At 48.3% G+C, this 20,783-nt stretch overlaps 1 protein-coding gene across 1 annotated transcript; it reads right to left on the bottom strand.

Moving 5' to 3' along the window:
• Positions 1 to 1,079: 1,079 nt before the first annotated feature.
• LGALS12 (galectin 12) lies at positions 1,080 to 9,511 on the bottom strand. The gene is made up of 10 exons (XM_049779882.1): positions 9,443 to 9,511; positions 8,835 to 8,869; positions 7,320 to 7,436; positions 6,796 to 7,009; positions 5,787 to 5,906; positions 5,336 to 5,374; positions 4,847 to 4,873; positions 4,228 to 4,316; positions 1,710 to 1,860; positions 1,080 to 1,226 (listed from the first exon to the last, which is right to left on the bottom strand). The coding sequence occupies exons 1-10, from the start codon at positions 9,509 to 9,511 to the stop codon at positions 1,080 to 1,082; spliced, it is 1,008 nt and encodes a 335-aa protein (XP_049635839.1).
• Between the last annotated feature and the right edge of the window lie 11,272 nt (positions 9,512 to 20,783).

Genomic DNA, 20,783 nt, shown 5'->3' with positions numbered 1-20,783 from the left:
AGAAGAGATCCTTATTGGTATGTCTACCCCATAATATTAAAGAATATACAATATATCCTATTACATATAGTATTTATTATGTCTCACCTTTTAGAATAAATAATATATGTAGTTAGTAATTATATTTTTAGAGTATGTTCCCCAGTGATGCTCAGAACCACTACTTGGGGTACACCATGGTTACACTGTATGGAAGCCATACAATGCACAGGATCTAACACAGAGCCTCAGATGCTAGGCAAATACTGTACCCTTTGTGCTCTTCCCAGCATCATAATTCATAATTCATAATTAATTTATTCTTTAACCACTCCATTTCCTTTGGTGTTCTTCCTTTCCCCCTTTTACTTGGTCTTCTCTGTGCCTGGTTTTCTCTTTCTCCATGAGAATATCAGCATCTACTGTCCATGAAATGCCATTGCATCAAATCTATTCTCCCTATCTTCACAGTAATAGAACTGCGACCAGGCATGGGTTGGCTGGCCAGAGATATTTCCAGTTTTCCATGCAGAGAGACTGCACGATTCTGTACACCCCATGTACATTGAGTGTACGTGGAAATGTAGACTCATGTGTGTGTGCACGCGCACACTTGCGCTTGGGACTTAGGAAATCACAAGTGCCCCATTCACAGTTTCTCCACTTTCTCTGTGAATAACCTGCCTACAGAGACAACAAATTTCTTCCACGGGATGAAGTTGATGCCTGGACAGGGTGAGATGAAGGCTAGAACAATCCAGAAGGTTCTGGATTCTGCCCTTCTGACCTGGACCATTCTCTCTAGAACTGTTAGCAAAACCAAAAGCAGCTGCCTTCGGGCTCTAAGCTGTTGTAGTTTTAGTCAGCAAAAGGATGATGGGCTCAAGCCTAGACTCCTTGTGGAGGGAAGATCAGAGCAATGGGACTCTTCAGTTTTGGTTCCCCCTCTACTGAGGGCCGGGAGACAAAGTCCCTGCAGACATGAACTCAGGGCCCCAGGAGTGAGGCAGTAGGAGAATACTGTGGCATGGAGACAGTCTTGCGAGGGCATGACGGTGCTTAGGCCTCCTCCTCTTCTCTCCTAGGCCCTGACTGCTTCCTCAACAGTGGACGCAGTAGAGGTGGACACTGCCACTGATGCGAAACACCCTCAGCTGTTCCAGGACCTGTGGATCCAGGCTGGTGGCACCCAGGCCCTGTCCGTTGAGAGCCAGCATCAGCCCACCTTCCTGGCACTGAAGCAGCACCTGAGAAAGGGCAGGGCATGAGGGAATGTACCTTCCTGGGTCTCCCAGGCCTGCCAGGTGTTTACCTCCCACCCACCAGGGATTCCCCTCTCCAGAGGACACAAAAATTGGCTACAGGATCCCTTCAAAAGAACAGGATTGGGGCCCAGGAAGTCACTAGCTCATACCACCCTACTCAGGGGGGTGAGAGGGAATCTCCTCTATAAATGGGGTTTATTCGCTGGAAGGAGGAAGGACCGGTCTGGCCCCAGCTGCATCAAGAAGTTAGGAGGGAGGGGGCTTTAGAATAAAGTAGATGTCTAAGTTTGCTCTGGTGGATTAAGGCTGGATCCTGGGCAAGGAATTCCCCGTAGCAGCATGCAGGGACTGAGCAGGCGTGTTGGCCATGAGTTCTTGAGTTGCCCTGGAGGGCTTGGGTTCTGCATCCCCAAGTGATGTGGGTGGGAATAGAACTCTGTGCCCAGCTACTTGTCCCCTACCCACCTCAAAGAACCGCTGAGGGTAGAAGAGGAAAGGGGCTGAGATGAGCGTCTTGCTGCCCCAGGGTGAGATCCAGGCCAGAGTTTTGTCTGCGAAGGAGGCTCGGAGTGCCAGGGGAACACGGGCGGCTTCATCCAGTAGGCTCAGAGTGAAGCTGAAAGATGGGGACAGGAGGGGTCCATGGCTGCAAGAGCCTCCAGAAATAGGCCTTCAGGATCTTTAATAGGCTTGGGGCTTTCCGCTAAACACTGAGGCTGCAGGGCTGATGTACACACAGGATGGAGTTCTCCATATTGTGCGCTGGAGCCCACCATATAGCCCCCTGCTGGCTGGAGAACCATGGTGGGCTCAGCTGCAGCCTCAGCTTTGCCTCCGCAAAAAAAAGGGCAGAGTAGGTATCTGGAGGTTAGGACAGGAAGGGCGTTTGTTGTGCACGCAGTCGACCCAGGTTCGATTCCCAGCATCCTCTATGATCCCCCAAGCCTGCTAGGAGCAATTTCTGAGTGCTGAGCGATGAGTGATTTCTGAGCACTGCCTGGTGTGGCCCCAAAACAAAATGCAGACTGGTTGTGAGAGTTTTGCCAAAGGGGATAAAAGTATTGTAAAGAGTATACAATTGCTAACAAGATAGTGCCAGGGATCACAAACCTATCTCCTAGGGTGCAGAAAAAAATAAAGAGGGTCATGTACTGGATGCTGAAAGGAGGGAAAGTGATATGAATGATTTTCCTTTTATGACAATATTGCAAATCACACTGTCTAAAAGGAAAAAAGGAGAAGAGAGAAAGAGAGAGACACACAGAGAGACAGAGAGAGTGACGGAGAAAGAGAGGGGTATGTGGAGGGCAGGATAGAAACTGGGGACATTGGTGGTAGAAAATGTACACTGTTAGAGGGGGAAATAAGGGAGGCACCAAGACCAAACAGGTGCAAGACTACTAAGTAGTAGGCTAGATACAGAGGGGACCACATATTCTAGCAGCCCTGGGGGTGAGGGAAGAGGATATGGGAGGTAGGACAAAAACGGAGGTGTCGGGAGGACAATTTGGTGATGGGAATTCCCCCCTGATTTTATGTAAATATGTACCTAAAATATTATTGTCAACAATATGTAAGCCACTATGATCAAAATAAAAATTATATTAAAAAAAAAGAAAATGTACACTGTTGAAGAGATGGATGTTGGACATTGTATGACTGAAACTCAATCACGCCTCAACCATGTAATTGTGTATCTTATGGCGATGTAATTAAAGAATTTAAGTAAAAATAATAATAATAAATATTTTAAGGAAATTATGCAAGAATTCTAGAATGTTTCTGGCATAAAATCTGTGCTTGCTTCTCAATACTTCTCATGCGATTCCAGTGTTGGGGAATTCGTGGCCCATCTGACGAGTACCAACAGGCCAAAAAAGGAAAGTCAAAAAGGTCAGCTCTGGGGCTTTAAGCAGCCGATGAGTCTAGGTCCAGGTCTGAGGGTTTCCTGTTTCTCTTCTAGGCAATTGCTTTTTCCAGGGTTGGAAACTCCCCAATTAAGTGATCTTTTAACATCACATGCCTGAACTGAGACACAGCCATGGTTTGGGGGCTTTTTTTTTTTTTTCTGTGCTCAGCACAGTCTCAACATTTCCACCACCCCAGCAGCTGACACGGTTGTTACCTCTGTTTACAGACAAAGAAACAGAAAAGCAGAGGAAGAGGCCAGAGAGATAGCATGGAGGTAGGGCATTTGCCTTGCATGCAGAAAGACAGTGGTTTGAATCCCAGCATCCCATATATGGTCCCCTGAGCTTGCCAGGAGCAATTTCTGAGCATAGAGCCAGGAGTAACCCCTGAGTACCTCCAGGTGTGACCCCTTCACACACAAAAAAGAAAAGAAAAGAAAAGAGAAAAGAAAAGGGAAAAAAAGCAGAGAAAAGCAGAGAAAGGCAAAAGAACTGCCTTAAATTTGCGTAAGTCTCAAGCATTCTCAGTAGAAGTCAGACACAGGCCAGAGGGGCTCAGAGAAGTCATGTCAGCCAGTGCCTTTCCAGAAAGAAGGAATGGAAGGAAGACAAGTTGTAAAATGAATTTAGGAAAAGAAAGATAAAAGACAGTGTGGAAGGAAGTGACTTGGAGGATAATGGATCAGGAGCGCCCCCTGTGGGAGGCTTGGGGCAACACCACTTATCTATCTCCCTGGAAGTTAACAGGAGCTTCCAATCCTGTGCCCACTTCTGTGCAAGCAAGTATGGGACCATTTGAGAGGCCACATCCTCCTCTGGGTCTGAGCCTGCATAGGACAAATGTCCTTTCTGACACCCCACCAGGGACAGTCCTTTGAGGACTTGATGGGACTGCAGGGACTGTATGGGCAGCTTGAGCCCAGGCCCCACCAGATCTGACTGTGTCCAGGCTCTGAAACCAGAGACAATGACTTCCGCCAGGAGAGTTGGGGTTAGACAGGAAGTTTCTGGGCTCATGCCTAGCACGAGGGAACCTTCCCTCCTCACCTCTTTCTCCTTGTTTAGATACTTACTCCTTGGGCTCTTGTAGAACCAGTCCCCGGACTATGATGACTTGCCCTGGCAGGAGACCCCGAGGCAGGGCACGAGAGCAGGGAACTTTCTAAAAGAAAAGAGAGTCGACTGAGAAGACCACTCACGGTGGTTTTGGGGAACCACTATTCCCAATGCCATTTTCTTGGGTTCCTAGGATGGGAGCAGGAGTCCCAGAGCAGGCCGGAGGGACCTGACTCTGCTCCTGAGACTCTGTCTGCACCTATTCCAGACCCATCTCTAGATTCCATGCCCCCTGTCAAGGCTGGATAGCGCCCTATACCATTCAGTGAATTCCACATGTATCACCACCTCTGCCCCCTAAATGGACATGGGTGGTTGGTTTAGCCCCCAGCCTGTGAGCAGCTAGAGACTGGGCATGGTTTATCTCTGCTCCGAGGCACAGGAACCTGGCACATAGAACATCAAGGTGTGGCATCCATGAAGACAATGTTCAGTGAAACAAGAGCCTCAGGCCAAAGGGCTGCCCCCCAACCCTAACATCTCTGCAGTTGTCTCTGGGGGGGTCCACCTGATGCTGAGGGGATCCTTAATCTCCACCACTGGAAGGTACCTGGGATCAGGGTGAGGGACACTCACCAGCCGAACGCTCTCCAGCAGGAAAGGCTGTCAGGGAGAGACAGAAACCTCATGAGGATTAAAGACTGGGAGACTGGGGGTTGGTCTCTCTTAGAGATAAGGCAGGTGGGGCCCCCCTGAGTGTGGGGGCAGAGGGTCTGTCACTGGCTCTCTGTGAGGTGAGGGCTCAGCTCCTCTTGTATCCCAGAGACTACCTCAGCTACTGGGGGGCAGAAAGTGGCTGTCTCAGGAACTAACACTCCGATGAAGAAGAGTTTTTTAGAAGGTAATCTTGGGGTCGTCCTCACACACCCTGCACCTCTTCCTGTTGGCCCCCCAGGAGAAGGAGAAGCTGTTTTGGGCTGTGTAGGAAGTGAAGCCTATAGCCTGTAGTAGATGCTGAGGGAAGGGGGTGCAGGCCCCAACCCCATGAGGAACAGATCATGTTGACAGTGGGGAACTGTGGCTCAGTTAGTTTTGGGGGAGGCTCCAGGGTCAACAAAGACTCACGTGTCCAACTGGATACTCGCTGCCGCCCTCCACAAATGGCTGTGGGGAAAGAGGATAGGCCTCAGGCCACTCCCAACCAAGAGAGTCAGGAAGTGGCCTGTCTGCGTGGGACAGTTGAATATGTAGCTTCTAGGGCCCCTTCTCTTCCCATAGCCACTGAACTAGAGTCTCTGGTGGTGACCACAGAAGTCTGTGTTTAAATAAATTCCCAGATCCAGCAGCTGCCAGTTCAAGTCACTCACTCTCCACTTACCCATGATGGACTCCCTACCCCAGGCCCCAGGACCCCCTTCCTGTGTCCCCTTGTCTTCCCTCACTCACTAATACCCAACACTTTAGAGGTCCCCTCTAAGGTAGTTCGAATTGTTGTGCCTGGGCCTGTGGTTGAGGTAAGGATCTCGGGCCTGTCCAGGTCTTACGGGTGTCAAGCCCAGGTCCCAAAGGGACTAACATTGATATTCAGGAATCCGACAGCCTTGACCAAGATGTCCCCGAAGATGCCCAGGGTGTCCACCCTGGAGAGTGGCAGGCGATAACTGTAGTGCAGGAAGTGGCGGCCATTCACGCTCACCTGAGGTGGGACATAGGCCAGCTCAGTAGTAATTCTGGCCTGTAAAATAAAACTTAGGAATTGTGAGATTACCCCACATGCATATTTCCAACCCCAGGAGAATGGGTCTGAAGCAACAGGGTAGCAGTGAAGAAATAAGAAACCAAGCTAGTTAGGAGCCAGTCTGCGCCTCCCAGTCTCTCTGACCCTCAAGGTCAGAACTGTTCTCTCATTATTAAACCAATTCCCATCACCAGGAGAGTGAAGATTTACAAATTAAAAGAGATTTACAAGGAAGAGAAAGATGGGAGAACAACTTTTGGGGGAGTTAATAGCTTGGTGTCATCTTATACTGGCCCATGTGATCCTACTTTTGCTCTCCAGACAGTGCTACTTCTAGAACCTTCTCCATGAAAGGCTCAGGCCTAGGCTTCTGCAGGACCTTCCACAGTCCCTTGGGTGCACCAGGCTCTTTTCAGGCCCTCCTCAGCATTTCCCTTAGGCACAAAACCTCTGCCCCAACTGAGGAGGAGAAACGGAGGCTCTGAGGCTGTCTGAACCCCAGTTTCTACTCTTCCAACCCCTCATTTCTGGAGAAGGGAGAAGAACCTTACTTTTTGTTTTGGTTGAAATTTGTACCTCACTGTCAGGCAGTGCCTGCCTCAGGCATGGCAGTGAGAATTCACAAGCATGGGAGACAACATAGATGGGTACCAGAGAACTTACTCAGTCCACCTATGCCCGGCCACTGGGCCTAAGGCCTCTTTGACTCCAGCCTGGAAGCTTCTTGGGGTGCCAGTAGATCCTCCCAAGAAAATCCCATCCAATCTTGTGACATGGGGAATTTCCAAGGGCAGAAGGATTGAAGGACCCAATTCCGAGACCTCCATTGTACATCTCTCCACCTCACCTTTACACCCTCGTTTCCAAAGAGAAAGAGGAGGAGGAAGCTGTCCCCTCGCTTCACAGCCAGGTGTGGCCAGCGGATCTCCTTCTGCCAGCAGCCACCGTACAATGAGTTGCAGATGACGTGGGGCTGGGTGGTGTGAAAGCGAGGGTTGAAGTGAACAGCAATGTCGGGGCGCGGCTCCAGGCTGCAGCCGCACTGGAAGTCCACGTGGAACCTGGAGGCAGACAAGCTCTTCAAGACACCTCCTGGAGCTATGGCACAGCAGAGAGGGCATTTGCCTTGCATGTGGCTGACCCTGGGTTTGATCCCTGGCATCCCATATGATCCCCTGAGCATTGCCAGGAGTAATTCCTGAGCACAGAGCCAGGAGTAATCTCTAAGCATTGCTGAATGTGGCCCCCAAACAAACCAAAACAAAAATGATGCCGCCTTCCAGAGAAACCCTCTACCCCAGAGGCTCAAGGCAGAGAGGATCTCCCAGCTCATCGACTCCAGTGTCCCCCCCCCCTCAAATCCCTACTGACCTGTGGGCACGTCGGGGAACTACACCCTGTAGCATGACCATTTTGCCAGCCCGCAGGCCACCAAAAATGGTGGTGACATAAGGAACCACCTGGACCAGGGGAGAAGGGCAGACAGAAGTCAGGGCGTGGGGAGGGTAAACAACCCCTACTAGTTTCCTAAGGGGGCAGAATGACTGAAAGTTCTCCTGTGCCTGTCCCCTTCATGATGTCACCAGCGGTCGCAGCTGCATTGGCCCAACTGGACACTAACAAGCCAAGTCTCTCTCTCTGGCTCCTAGAATCTATGTCCCCAGGTATGGGCTCACCCCTTGGCCACCAACTCCCAGAAGAGACTTTGCAGGACTTATCCTAGGTCCAGGAGGGAAAGGAAGAGACCAATTGAGACAGGAAAGTGGCTGCTAAAATGGGTCCTGGACAAGCATCTGAGGGTTTCCTGGCTGCCTGGAATTTTACCTTCCCCCAAGAAGTTGCTTGGCACCCCTAAACATAAGGCACGGTTAATATGTCCACATCTCCTTTTCAGTGTTCTGTTCCTGCTGATTATTTTTTTTAATTTTTGTCTTCCTGGAAATGCATGTTCAAAATTCTTCACATCTAGGGGCTGGAGAGATAGCATGGAGGTAGGGCATTTGCCTTGCAGACAGAAAGACAGTGGTTCAAATCCTGACATCCCAGATGGTTCCCCAGGCCTGCCAGGAGCGGTTTCTAAGCTTAGAGCCTGGAGTAACCCCTTAGCACTGCCAGGTGTGACAAAAAAAAAAAAAAAAAAAACCAGGGGCCGGCGAGGTGGCGCTAAAGGTAAGGTGTCTGCTTTGCAAACACTAGCCAAGAAAGGACCATAGTTCGATCCCCCCACATCCCATATGGTCCCCCCAAGTGAGGGGCAATTTCTGAGCACTTAGCCAGGAGTAACCCCTGAGCATCAAACAAGTGTGGCCTGAAAAAACAAAAAACAAAAAAACAAAAATAAAGTAAAATAAATTATTCACATCTGGGGTCCCTTCCCAGATATCCCTGACCTGGTGCCTGAAAGCACCCACCACCACCCCCAGCTGCAAGTATTTTCATTCTGAATGGGCTGGTAGCCTGCTGGCTTGGGAGAGGGGTGACCTGGTGGGTGGCGCTGGGAGCCTGGTCCCCATGAAGATGACATATTGGCTTTCCTCTTTGGGTTCAGTGCTGCACAGAGTTGGACTGTGCTGAGATGTAGGCAGAAAGAACAGAGCAAAACTTCAAAATGGCCTTCACAGGGCATTCTAGCAACTTCTGAAAGTTGGATTACCTACAAGGTAGTTCAAGGTAGATGGGAACTGACAGTCACTAAAACAAGGAATGGGGGTGACCTGAGGGCCGCTTCAGTTCATCTTGCAAGTACTTGGGAAGGGGCAAGACCTGACTGGGAATGGGGGTTCCTCTATCCTTAGCACCCCCAGACCTACTCCAAAGCTTTCCAGGGACTGAGCAAATTCAACTCCAATCTTTTGGAAGGTACTTCCAGGTTTAAAAAAAAAAAATCAGGGGGGCCAGAGAGATAGCACAGAAGTAGAGGGCTTGCCTTACATGCTGCTGACCCCGGAGGGAACATGGTTTGATTCCCGGCACCCATATGGTTCCCCCACCCCCAGCCTGCCAGGGGTGATTTCTGAGTGCAGAGCCAGAAATAGCCCCTGAGCACCGCTGGGTGTAGCCCAACAACCAATCAATCAATAAAGTTTAGAAAAAGTAAATAAAAACAATCAGGAGTAAGGATATGGGCGGGGACTGAGCAGGAGGAGGAAGACAGAGAGATGCCACGTCCCATCAACTTTGAGCTGGACAGTCCAGTCTGGGTTCCTCCTAGTGTGGACATGAGACTCCAGGTATTTCTGGGTAAGGTAACCTGGAGGGTCCTGGTTACAACCCAAGCCACAAGTGCAGGAGTGTAGGGGGTAGACGTTGCTGCTGTTCAAATGCATCCTGTGCCCCAAAGCCACCTATACCCCAGGGGTGCAGAGCTGACTTTAGCCTCTCCCACAGTCTCCTGGGAGAGACTGCAGAGGTTGTGTGCTGTGGGCCAAGGGCCTCTTCACACCACTAGAAGGGAGGCACCCCAACTTCAGAAGGTCCCTCATCTCTGTGCTCACCGGGTGGAAGACTGGTGGCTGCAGGATGAAGGTGTCAGGAAGCGGGTCCAGTTTCTCTCTAGGTGACATGGGGTGGAAGGGAGGGTGACACTTCTGACTGGAGCAGCAGACCCCTTGCCAGGAGCCCAGCTGGGCTGCTCCCCTCTTCCAGCAGGATCCCAGGTGTCAGCCTGCACCCGTTCAACTACCCTTTTTTTATTTTCCCCTTTCCCAGCTGGATCCTATGTACCCAGGGCAGCTGTCCCAGCTGTTCCTCCCACTTTGGCACTGCAGGGTCCTAATGCCGCTTGCAGCAGGCAGGGGTGGGAGCGGGGTGCTCCACCTTGGTGCCACTCCTCAACCCTCTTCTTCCCCCACTGCACTGGATGGTCCTGGAACTCTGTGTGAGAGGCAGCAGGGGCACAGCGATAAGCTGGTTGAGCAGGAGCTACAAAGAGGCAAAGTGGAGTCTTTGGGGACACCGAGGGTTTGTGTTTTGGGGGTCTGGGGGTCTGTATCCTCTAGTAGCCCCTGCAGTCAGTCCCAGGGGAGACCCCACCCACAGCTTCTTAGACTTTGTGGGGAGCCCCCTCCCACCTTTCTGGAGCTTCCTCCCTTCTCTGCCCTTTCCCCCTCTCTTTTGCAAGTTTAATTGTTCCTTGGGGGATTCTAGTTTCAGCATCTACTGGACTAGCCAAGGCTCAGCCAGGGTCATTAGAAAAGGGGTGTTGGAAGGGCCATGAGGCAAGCACAGGAGAGAGGAGGGTAAAGTGCAGCAGAGAGAGGAGAGAGGAGAGAAGAGGCGGTTCAGTGGGAAGCATGCAGAGGCACCCCAAGATACCTGGCTTCTTGCTCAGTCTCTTTGGCAGCACTGCTCTCTGTCATGAGGCATGTTGCCATGTCTGGGACTCCTTATAGATTATTTGTGCATTGAAGGGAGTGAGCACAGGCCCCTACCCCAAGGGGTGGGCCAAGACATCTGCATTTCTTGGGTTGGTTTTTGGGCCACACCCAGCAGTGCTCAGGCGTTACTCCTTGCTCTGCTCAGAAATCACTCTTGGCAGGCTCAGGGAACCATATGGGATGCTGGGGATCAAACCTGGGTTGGTCATGTGCAAGGCAAACACCCTCCCCGTTGTGCTCTCACTCCGGCTGACTCCATACAGCTGCATTTTTAATGAAAGCATCTTCTACACCTGTTTGAGCTAGAGATGGTCCAGTTCTGACTCAAAGTCCAACGAGGCTTTCTTTCCCTTGAAAGGATTGGGGAGATAGCTTAAGGGTATGAAGGGAGCCCCGGGTCTGATTTCCTGACTCTAATTTCCACTACCCCTCCCCCACACCCCCAGCACTCAGGGAGATACCCCCAACCAGAACCCCCATGAGGTGTGCCCCCTTTTAGTTGCATAGAGGCTGGGCTGTTCAGTAGTCAGTGGTGGAACTCATGCAGTACATGAGGCCTGGGTTTGATTGCGGGAGGGGTGTCTGGGGCCCCACAAACCTTCAACTTTATGCTGCCTTGGATGATGCCAAACTCTGACCCCAGAGTCAGACTTGGCTCAGGGCATCCCTGGCAGATGGGTCTGGGCACAGGCTCAAGTTATGGGCACTGAAGAATGCCAGATGTCCCTTTGCAGGAGAGTAAGCAGGTTCTGGCTGCAAACACGTAGTCAGGGGTTGTGTCAGTTCCACCTGGAAGTTTATGAGAAATGCAAATATTTGGGCTACAGCACCTCAGGCTGGGGGAGAGGAAAGGGGTTAGAGGAGCCCGTGAGTTGTTAGTTTCAGTTCCTGTATGGGTTCCTGCCTGTGCCGCTGGTGGACCTATGTGCCTTGGGGTGCAGATCCCACAGGGAAAGGGGGACCCTGCAGGTGTTCAGTGTGGGGACATTTGATCAGCGTGGGTGAGCCTAGGAGGAGATATTTGTGTACACAGCATTATGCAGAGCAAAGGTGGAGAAACCAGTCAGGCAGGGGAGGACAAGCCAACCTCAGTCCGGGGTTCTCCCCTGCCCCCCACCCCCAGCTTTGCTTCCTGCTTTTAATCAAATACCATCCACAGAGCACTACAGCAGATCAGCATCCCTGACACCTCATTTGGTCTATTTTGCTCTGCTAGGCTAGTGCTCTCTGAGCACCGAGCATTGCCAGGTGTGTGCCTCATCCCCAAACCAAATTGGGAGGGAAACTGAGGGAAGCTGGGAAGTGAAAAACAGCGGACAAGGATTTATAAGCATCGAAGAGAAAAACAAGGTGAAGATTTACAGTCATAAGAATATAGAAAAGGTTGGCCGAAGTAGAGGCAACATCCCTAGAGCATAGCTATTAGGAACTAGAGTTGAAGATGAGACCACACAACTGGAGTAAAGATGAACAAAATTTTAATCCATCTACCAACAGCCCCCAAATTGACCTGTCATGGTCATCTCTAGAAGGAGATGAACCCCACCCGAGGATATGTAGAGGACAATATAGGGAAGGGATATAGGAAGGTTCTAGCTTTTTGATGATCTTTAAAACGATTGGCTATTGGCTAGGAGTACCTTCCTCCTGCTCCCTTGTCCTTCTCAGATAGGCTACCTGGTATGGTCAGGTAGGGTTGAGCGGTGTTAATGGAAATAGGCTTGAGAAAGCCTAGCATGTGGCTTACACCATGTGGTCCTTACAAAATGGAGTCCCTCCTTGTTCAGAACCTAAGAGATGTCTGCCAAGTGGCCTTTACAAAATGGCGTCCCTCTTTGTTTAAACCCCCACCATAGCCACTGTAGCAGAATAGTTAGATGGGCACAAAACACTTAACTCTTCAGAACCCCAACAGCTGTAACTGCACTTTAGCCTGTGTAAGAATGCTTGCTTGCCTGATTATTATTTCTGCAGTGAAGTGTATAAAAACAGGGTGGACCCTTTGTTCAGGGCTGAGAGTTCCCAAGGCAACCTGAAGTCTGGGTCTATGCAAATGAACTTCTTTATCTTTCACCCATTTTGGCTGTAAGAAAGAAAGAAAAGAAAAACTCAAACTCAAAACAACATAAAATCTATCTTGTCACTGTTCTGGGGACAAAACCTAGGTTAGAGCTGGTGTGGGCTAGTGTAGGCTCTGGCCTGGGAGGGAGAGAAGAGGAGAGAGCAAGGTAGAAATCAAATACCTTTTTATTCCAGCCTGTAATCTAAAGTCTGCCACTGCCTGAGGGGTTTCTGAGAGAGAGAGAGAGAGAGAGAGAGAGAGAGAGAGAGAGAGAGAGAGGAGAGAGAGAAAAGGAGAAGGAGGAGGAGGAAGGAGGAGAGGAGAAGGAGGAAGGAAGGAGGGAGAGGGAGGAGGAAAGGAAGAGAGGAGGAGAGAAAGAAAGGAGAGAGAGAGAGGATGAGAGAAAGGAGAGAGAAGAGAGGGGGGAAAGAGAGCAAGAGAGTGAGAGAAAGAGAGTGCACAGGCAGCATCTGCAGATGCTTTATCTCTGGCCTCCTGCACACCAGCAGGTACTGCTCTGATCTCTATCCTGGCCCCCTTCCACCTGTCCAAGTTTTTCTTTTTATACCTGTGATGTCAGGGGCGTGTCCAGGTCCAACTGTCATTAAGGTGGGATATCCAAGAGGCTGTCAAGTCTAACTGCTCTTAGATCAACAGGTCAGTAGGCCTGATGTTACCAGACCTTTTTCTTTGATGGGTAGATAGATGGGACCAGTTGATCTTCGGGCTTGTACTCTAATCTGTTAGGAGGATCCCACATGGATGGGTGGAAGGTAGCAGAGGGGCAGGGGATGAGGCATTGTATATCTAATTTTTTGTGACCCTGGACAGGCCACAGGTTTTGGTTAAGCATCCCAAGAGCTTATTGATAAGATTGGGGTTCAAGTTTAGTGCCTGTGAGGAGGTTGAGAGAAAGGAAACTGATTCCTCCTTATCCTTAGAGTGAGGAGTGTTGTGGGAAAACACCAACAATGGGTTGACCAGAACCCAACTGTGGAACCCTCCTCATCCACCATTGGCAGACACCCCCTTTCCCTTTCCCTTGCCGGCCTCCTTCACCCTGCACTTTCCCTTGCTGCACTGTTTCATCAAGCACTGGGAGTCCTTGGATAGCAAATCTAGGTTCTAGTTCTGGGGCCTCTTCTAACAAGGTTCCTGTAGAGATGGGTCTTGGGCAAAGTGCTTGATGCCAGTGATCTCAGAGAGGGTCACACGTCTGCCTTTATGCCTGCTCACAAATAGGCATCTATTGGAGTCCCCAATGATACTGTTCCCAAAATGTCTGGCAGATGGAATGACATTTATATTGATAACCCATAGAGCAACTGTTCAGGGGTTATCCTTGAGGTGAGAGCTTCAGAGACACCACTTCAGTGACTTGAAAGAAACAGCAGAAAGAGGGGAACCATCTCCCCATGATCAGTGTCACTGTCAGGCTTGACTCTAGGCCATCCCTCCTCTCTCTCCCAGAGAGCCCTGGTGAAGAGGGATTAACTATCAACCATCAATATCACCCATTGTGATGCTGTCTAAATTCTTCTAATCCCCGATGATTACTTTTCCCTGGTGCCCCCCATTCCTGGATGCCCATATTTGATGTCTGGGACCGTGCCACCTTGTACGTATCCCAGTTCCTCTTGTCCTATATAAACATTGTTAGAAGGGAATAAAGTGTTTCTGAGCATCAGTCTGGGACCCATTCTTTCCTGGTCTTCAGCTGGGGGGGGGGGGGTGGAACATACTTGGTCCTGAATAACTGGGAAGACAGAAGTTGACCCTCACTGGCTAACAGGATTGACACAGGAGTTGACATATGTCTCTGCCATCCAGCCCGGTCTGACTGCCTGAAGAGCCTCATAACTCTTGCCTCTCCACCTCAATACCATCTGGGGTCACAAAAACCCCTGATGTCCTTCTCTGGGCACCATCTGAGTCACACAGAGTAACTAACATACCTTCCTAGAGGGCTTCTAAAGGGCCATCTTTCAGGACAAAGAAGTGACCTCAGAGGGTCAGTTTACAGTGTAAAAATTAATCATAAGCAAAGATCCCAACAAATGGCCAAGTCCTATGATAATGTGCATAAAAATTTGAATGTGGGGTTTACAAGAAGGGTGGGATTGAAGTAGCAGGGGAGAGAGAAAAATCAAATGTTCTAAGTTCCTTGTGTTGTTTAGGACATGGCTCTTGGAGCAAGCATGTTAATACCTCAAAAGCAACCAATGAGAGTCTGTATTTCCAAGTGGAGGGAAGGGTAATTTACTTGAGAAAAATTTTTATGCACAATATTAAAAACTAAATGCTAAAGAATCCAATCCAATAGCTATATTATGTACTGGTGCGGAAGGCTCAGTTTTGCAGATATCAAAACTGCCAAAATGATTTCTTGGCCCAATGCCATTCCAACGTAATGGTAATAGTGTATTTTGGCAACTTAAATAGTCAATTCTGAAATATTTATTGGGGGGAAAATATCTTGATCCCAAATACTGAGTAGTAAGATCACTTGACCACCTAAAGAGAGGTGCAGATGAGGGACAACAATATCCCTGCTTAGTCATGAGAGCTCATTACATGACATCAATGAGGAGAAAGAACTATTAACAACTAATGATGAAATATGATTGCTTATGTGGGGAAAATGAAACTATGTTTTTTAACTTCACAAACCTGTGCAAATCAGATTTCAGATAGATTGAATGAAAATGATCCCTTTAAAAAATTGGTACAAATAGTGACACCAAAATAATACAGCTAAGGCTCTTATTTGCCTTGTACATGGCAAATTGATTCCCAGGGTCACAAATGGCGCCCCCTAAGCAGCACCTGGAGTGATCTCAGAGCATGAACACCTACGAGTAAGCCCCGTGCCCCACGGGTGTGATTCCCAAAGCCTACATCAAACTCAAAACTTTGACAAGGAAATAGAGAATTTCTTTGTGTTTTAAGGACACGAGGGACTTTATGAGAAGACAGAGAGCTAATGGTAAAGGAAAAGATGGATAAATTCTATTGTATTAAAGCTGCTAACTTCTTTTCAACAGAAGGCATCTTTGTGCCAATCCTGTTGGCTGGCAAGGGTCAACTTTCCTCCTCTCGATGCATCTAGGACTAAGGATGTTTCCCCCACAGCTGATGACTGGAAAAGAATGGGTTCCAGGCTGATGACCAGAGACGCTTTATTCCATTCTCAGAATGCTTATATAAGAGAAGAGGAACTGGGATATGTGCAGAGTGGCAGGACCCCAGGACCCCTGGGGTGGACAGCCACCAGGGAGAAGGTAAACATAAACATTGGGGATGAGGATTGTTTCAGGAGTAACACGGCGAGTCATAAAAAATAAAAGTAGCTCTCTCTCTCTCTCTCTCTCTCTCTTTCTCTCTCTCTCTCTCCTCTCTCTCCCTCTCTCTCTCTTCTCTCTCTCCCACTCTCCCCCCTCTATCCCCCTCCTCTCCCCCCACCAGAGTTCTCTGTGAGGGAGGAGGGATGGCCTGAGAGTGACAGTGATGGTGGGAGGGATGGCACCCATCTTTGTGTGGTCCTTCTCTATCTCTGGAGCACTGTTTCTGAGATTTTTGCTTCAAAGGGAATCCCGAAGTGGTGAATCTACAGGGTCCCCCAGAACAATTGCTCTACAGGGTTCCATCTGCCCTCTGCCCGGTGATTTGGAAACAGCACCACAGGGGATCCAACACTCATAAGTACAGACAGGGATGGAAGAGATGGTGTAAAGCAGTGCTTCTCAAATAGTGGTGCTCGCCCCCCAGGGGGGACTCGAGGCTCCATAAAGGGGGGCGTGTTTGACCTCGGCAAACACTGTCATAACAAGCTAAGCCCCGTGTTTATGTCTCTGTATGTCTCTGGATCTGAGAGTTGTGTCCTGCTTCAAACCCCGCTTCAAAAAGCTATGCATTGCAAAATGTGCTCAACAGACATCACCTTTGATTAAAAAATCAGCTCAAATTATTTTATGTATTTTTGTTTTGCAGGTTAAAGTTTTTTTAATAAAGATACTATTTACAGTCACATGGGGGGGCGCGAAAAATGTTTTCTTCTTCCTGGGGGGGGCATAACAGAAAATAATTGAGAAGCACTAGTGTAAAGTTTAAGGTACTTGGCCTGGCATGTGGTTGGAACCCCAGCAGCGTCTATGGTCCCTTGAGCATAGCCCTGGACTGTTTCTGAGCACTTCTGGATGTGGATCCCTATTCCCATCCCCCCAAAAAGGGGAAAATTCTGAAGACACGCCACACGTTGGTTAAAAAAATATATGTAAACAAACATGACCAACTAAAAATGAGATATTTGTTGAGAAAATACAAACAGCATCCATATTTTACTAAGAAAACCATTTCAAAACAGAAATAGCAGAAGACACAAAATGAAAACAGAAAGTAGCTTTTCAAAAAGAAAATATAAATATCTCAACTGTAGCAGGTCAGCCCCTGAAGAGGTTGACTGATGGAGGGATGGAGAATGAGGCCCTTTTCTTCCAGCTCGGAGCACGCGTCTGCCACCCTGTCTAGCCCACGGTTCTGAGGTGAAACGGCGGGTAAACAGCTCGCAGACAATCAGGCTCGTGGAAATATTTGCTTTATTCAGATGGACAAAACTGAAGTCCAAAGACTCAGATTCAGTTCCAGCCAGCAAAAGCCCTCGCCTTCCACAGACCCTTGCTCTTATAGTCCAGAGTCAGGTCCCACCCAATGGTGGGATCAGATACCAACCAATGGTGGAAGCAGAATCAGGTCCTACCCTAGGGTGGGGGCAGAATGCCAGGTCACACTCTAGGGTAGGGCACAATCACCTAATCAGATTAGGGTGAGCAACATAGTAATCCCCCAAAATATTTACATACACAACACTCAACATTTTGATTAATGCAAGTAGCAGCATTAGTAAAATGCTATTTCACACCCTCTCTCTGGGGAAAAATGAAGGATGGCTGAACTAAGAGTTGTTGAGATGATGACCCACAAGATTCCTACAGCAATAGGATTTTTAACAACATGCTAAAAAGTAAATGACAGCCCCAGGATGATTTGTCACCTAATTGGGAAAGGTTTCAACCTTCCCCAGAAATGCAGTCTTATCTAGATTGTGTAGAATTTTCTAATTGGTGTCAGGGTCATCACCCTTTCTCTTCTCCAGAGGTAGATGACCTAAACCCAAAACAAGTCCCTTTTCCCTCCCTTTTCCCTTGTTCTGCTTGTGGAAAATTTCTATTTGGCACAATTTATCTTGAATATCTTCCTACTTGCAAGGCAGAAATACCACCCAATTCAGAAATGATTTAATAAAGTCAATTACATGTTTAAATTAATTTGGTTGGATTTCTGTTCTTTTAAAAACATATTGAAAAGCATATTGCTGGTAGAAATGAAATAGAATGAAATTACCAATTGGAAAACTACCTAGTGTATTTTTATAAGGCTGAACACTCACATCTTCCTAGCTATTAAATCCCATGGACTTTCTTGCAGGCTACATACACTAGCTTCAACTTTTGTTCTTTTCAATAATTTCTCATCATGCTACATTAGGAAAAAAGAAAGGCTTTATTTCTTTCTCAATCAATAAATTATGACATGTTTACCCAAATGGATTCCATTTCAGCAGGGAAAATCAATTCTATATCTCTATAGCAATGTCTATGTCAAAATTATCTATCCAATTTTGAATGAAGAGAACTTACAGCATGATACCATGTGCATGAAATAAGCAAAATGCAACTATGAATCAAGGTATATTCGAAGCAACCTGGAAAGGGCTTTACTGAAAAAAATAATAGTCTTATTTTGTTGTTTTTGAGCCACACCTGGCAGTACTCAGGGCTTATTCCTGGCTGGGAACTACTCCTGGTGGAGCTCAGGAAAATCAAACCACATGCAAGACAAATTGACTCTCTCTAAACTCTTTCTCTCTGCACTGAAGACCCATTAGACTCTCTCTAACTCTACTAGAAAAAAGTTTTAATGAATTCCCTAATATGGATGTTTTGGTGAGGACAGGAAGTCCTAAGTCCTCTTTTAATGCTTTGGCTTATGGTTCTATGCTTTTCTTCAGCATCTTCTATTAAAGAAACTTCTCCTTGTAATGATGCATCATTAACCCATTACATGATTTAATGTTAGAGTGTAACAGAATCTATATGTGTGTTTGATTTTCTGGAGTTATCCACACTGTCTTTCTATTTTGTGTGTGTGTGTGTGTGTGTGTGTGTGTGTGTGTGTGTGTGTGTGTGTGTGGTCACACTTGACCATGATCAAGAAACCACTCCTGGAGGGCTTAAGGGACCAAAAGGGATGCCAGGGATCGAACCTGGGTCTGCCACTTATAAGGTAAATGCCTTCCCCACTCTATCCATTTCTTGGTGATTATATTAAAGCTTCTTTCTTCAGAGTCTTTGGACTCTGACCCCAGATATCACTCAAGCTGACAAGGGGAAACTAGTTAGTGCAGTTTGGTTTCCCTATCAGCTACCCAAACCAACAAACTATTTTTATTTTATTTACTTATTCGGTTTGCTTGTTTGGGGCCACACTAGGCCATGCTCAGGGGATACTCCTGCTCTGCACTCAGGGATCACATATGGAAGTGGTTGGGGAGGGAGACCAGATGGGATACCAGGAATGGACCTATATACAAAGCAAGTGCCCTCTCCACTGTGCCATCATCCCAGTCTCCTACTTCTATTTTATCATCTATCAGATTTAAGGTGGGAAAATTGTGTTCTGGAGAGCCAGCATCCTTGCTGCCATTTCTCTATGTGCATTACACAAAACATTGCCCTCCTGTCAGAGCTCAAGGTAAGTGGCTCAGGCTGTTGTTTTCTGCTATGGATAGAAAACAAGCCTCAAATGTTGGTGCTGGCTTTCGGTATAGGCCCAGAGCAACAGGGGTGGAGCTGAAGAGAGAACATTTATTCCACCCCAGTATTCATAGCAAGTCACCTCGAGTGTTTTATCTCATTAAGCAAAATTGACTTAAGAAAATATAATCAGGGGCCAGGTAGGTGGCGCTGGAGGTAAGGTGTCTGCCTTGCAAGCGCTAGCCAAGGAAGGACCCTCGTTCGATCCCCCTGCGTCCCATATGGTCCCCCCAAGCCAGGGGCGATTTCTGAGCACATAGCCAGGAGTAACCCCTGAGCGTCAAACGGGTGTGGCCCAAAAACCAAATATATATATATATATATATAATCAAAATGAAAACAAACAATCTCTTAAACTGCACTGATCTTTAGTGCAGCACTAATATTTTATCCATCAAAACAGGTTTCATTCATGGGGCCGGAGCAGTGGCGCAGGGTGTTTGCCTTGCACGTGCTAACCTAGGACAAATCGTGGTTTCATCCCTCAGCTTCCCATATGGTCCCCCAAGCCAGGAGCGATTTCTGAGCGCATAACCAGGAGTAACCCCTGAGCGTCACTGGGTGTAGCCCCAAAACAAAAACAAAATAAATATGTTTCATTCAAAGGGCTGGGAAGGTGTTTGCCTTGCAAGCAGCAGACCCCAGGTTTGATCACCAGCATCCCATATGGTCCCCCTGAGCCTGCTTGGAGCAATCACTGGATCCCTGAGTGCAGAGCCAAGAATAAGCCCTGAACATAACCAAGTGTGGTTCAATACCTCCCCCTATAAAACAAATATAGATCTGGAAGCAGAGGAACTTTTTTTTTAAAGTGGAAGTCATAAAAGTCAGTGTGTGTGTGTGTGTGTGTGTGTGTGTGTGTGTGTGTGTTTCCATGCTTGGAGGGTTCAGAACACGTGCTCCATCGCACACATTACATTTTATTATTATTCACAATAATAAATTAAGCAAAGTAAATCAAACCAAACCCATCAAGTTAATAAAATTCAGTCAGCCAAAGTCTGGTTAATTCTTAAGTAAAAATTCTGTAAATAAAATAATATGAGACAATCTCCTTCCAGATTTGAACACCTCAGTGCACCCCGGGCATCCTCCTAGCCCCCTTAGTCACCCTCTCCAGCTACTACTATTGTTCTTTGCTCCTCCAAATCGCACTCCCCAGAGCAGCTCAATTCTGCTCCAGCTGCACCTGACATCTCCTGCATGGGGGGTGGGGGCGTTGCCAGCCCTGCTCCCCCAGATGCCCAGATTCCTGGACCTCCTCCAAGCACCGGTAGTTTTCTACCGTTGGCCCCTCATGAGCTGGGACCTGCGCCCCTCGCGCCCCAACCGTTGGCCCGGCGCCCAGAACCCCCAGGGCGCGCAGCTCTCCAGTTCCTAGGCTGCTGCCCTCCAGCGCCATCCATCCATCCTTGGGGCTCCGCCGACCAGGGGGCTTCGCTGTCGCCTTCGAGGACCCAGGACCCAGCAGGGGTGATCCCAGAGAGATGGGTCTGAGCCCTTCGGCAGTCAAGTGCAGGCTCCG

This window comes from Suncus etruscus, chromosome 9 (genome assembly GCF_024139225.1).
Source record: "Suncus etruscus isolate mSunEtr1 chromosome 9, mSunEtr1.pri.cur, whole genome shotgun sequence".
Classification (NCBI taxonomy): domain Eukaryota; kingdom Metazoa; phylum Chordata; class Mammalia; order Eulipotyphla; family Soricidae; genus Suncus; species Suncus etruscus.
The sequence above is the reverse complement of the archived record's forward strand: the minus strand, read 5'-3'. Positions and strand labels throughout refer to the sequence as shown.

Excerpts from the sequence above, each read along its gene's own strand:
- LGALS12 (XM_049779882.1), bottom strand. The coding sequence starts at position 9,511 with ATGTCACCTAGAGAGAAACTGGACCCGCTTCCTGACACCTTCATCCTG. Across the intron at positions 7,437-8,834 it reads CTATCTCTCTGGCCCCCCTG|TTCTGTCTGCCCTTCTCCCC; the intron begins ATTTTTTTTTTT and ends CCACGCCCTGAC. Across the intron at positions 7,010-7,319 it reads GTTCCCCGACGTGCCCACAG|GTTCCACGTGGACTTCCAGT; the intron begins GTCAGTAGGGAT and ends GTCTGCCTCCAG.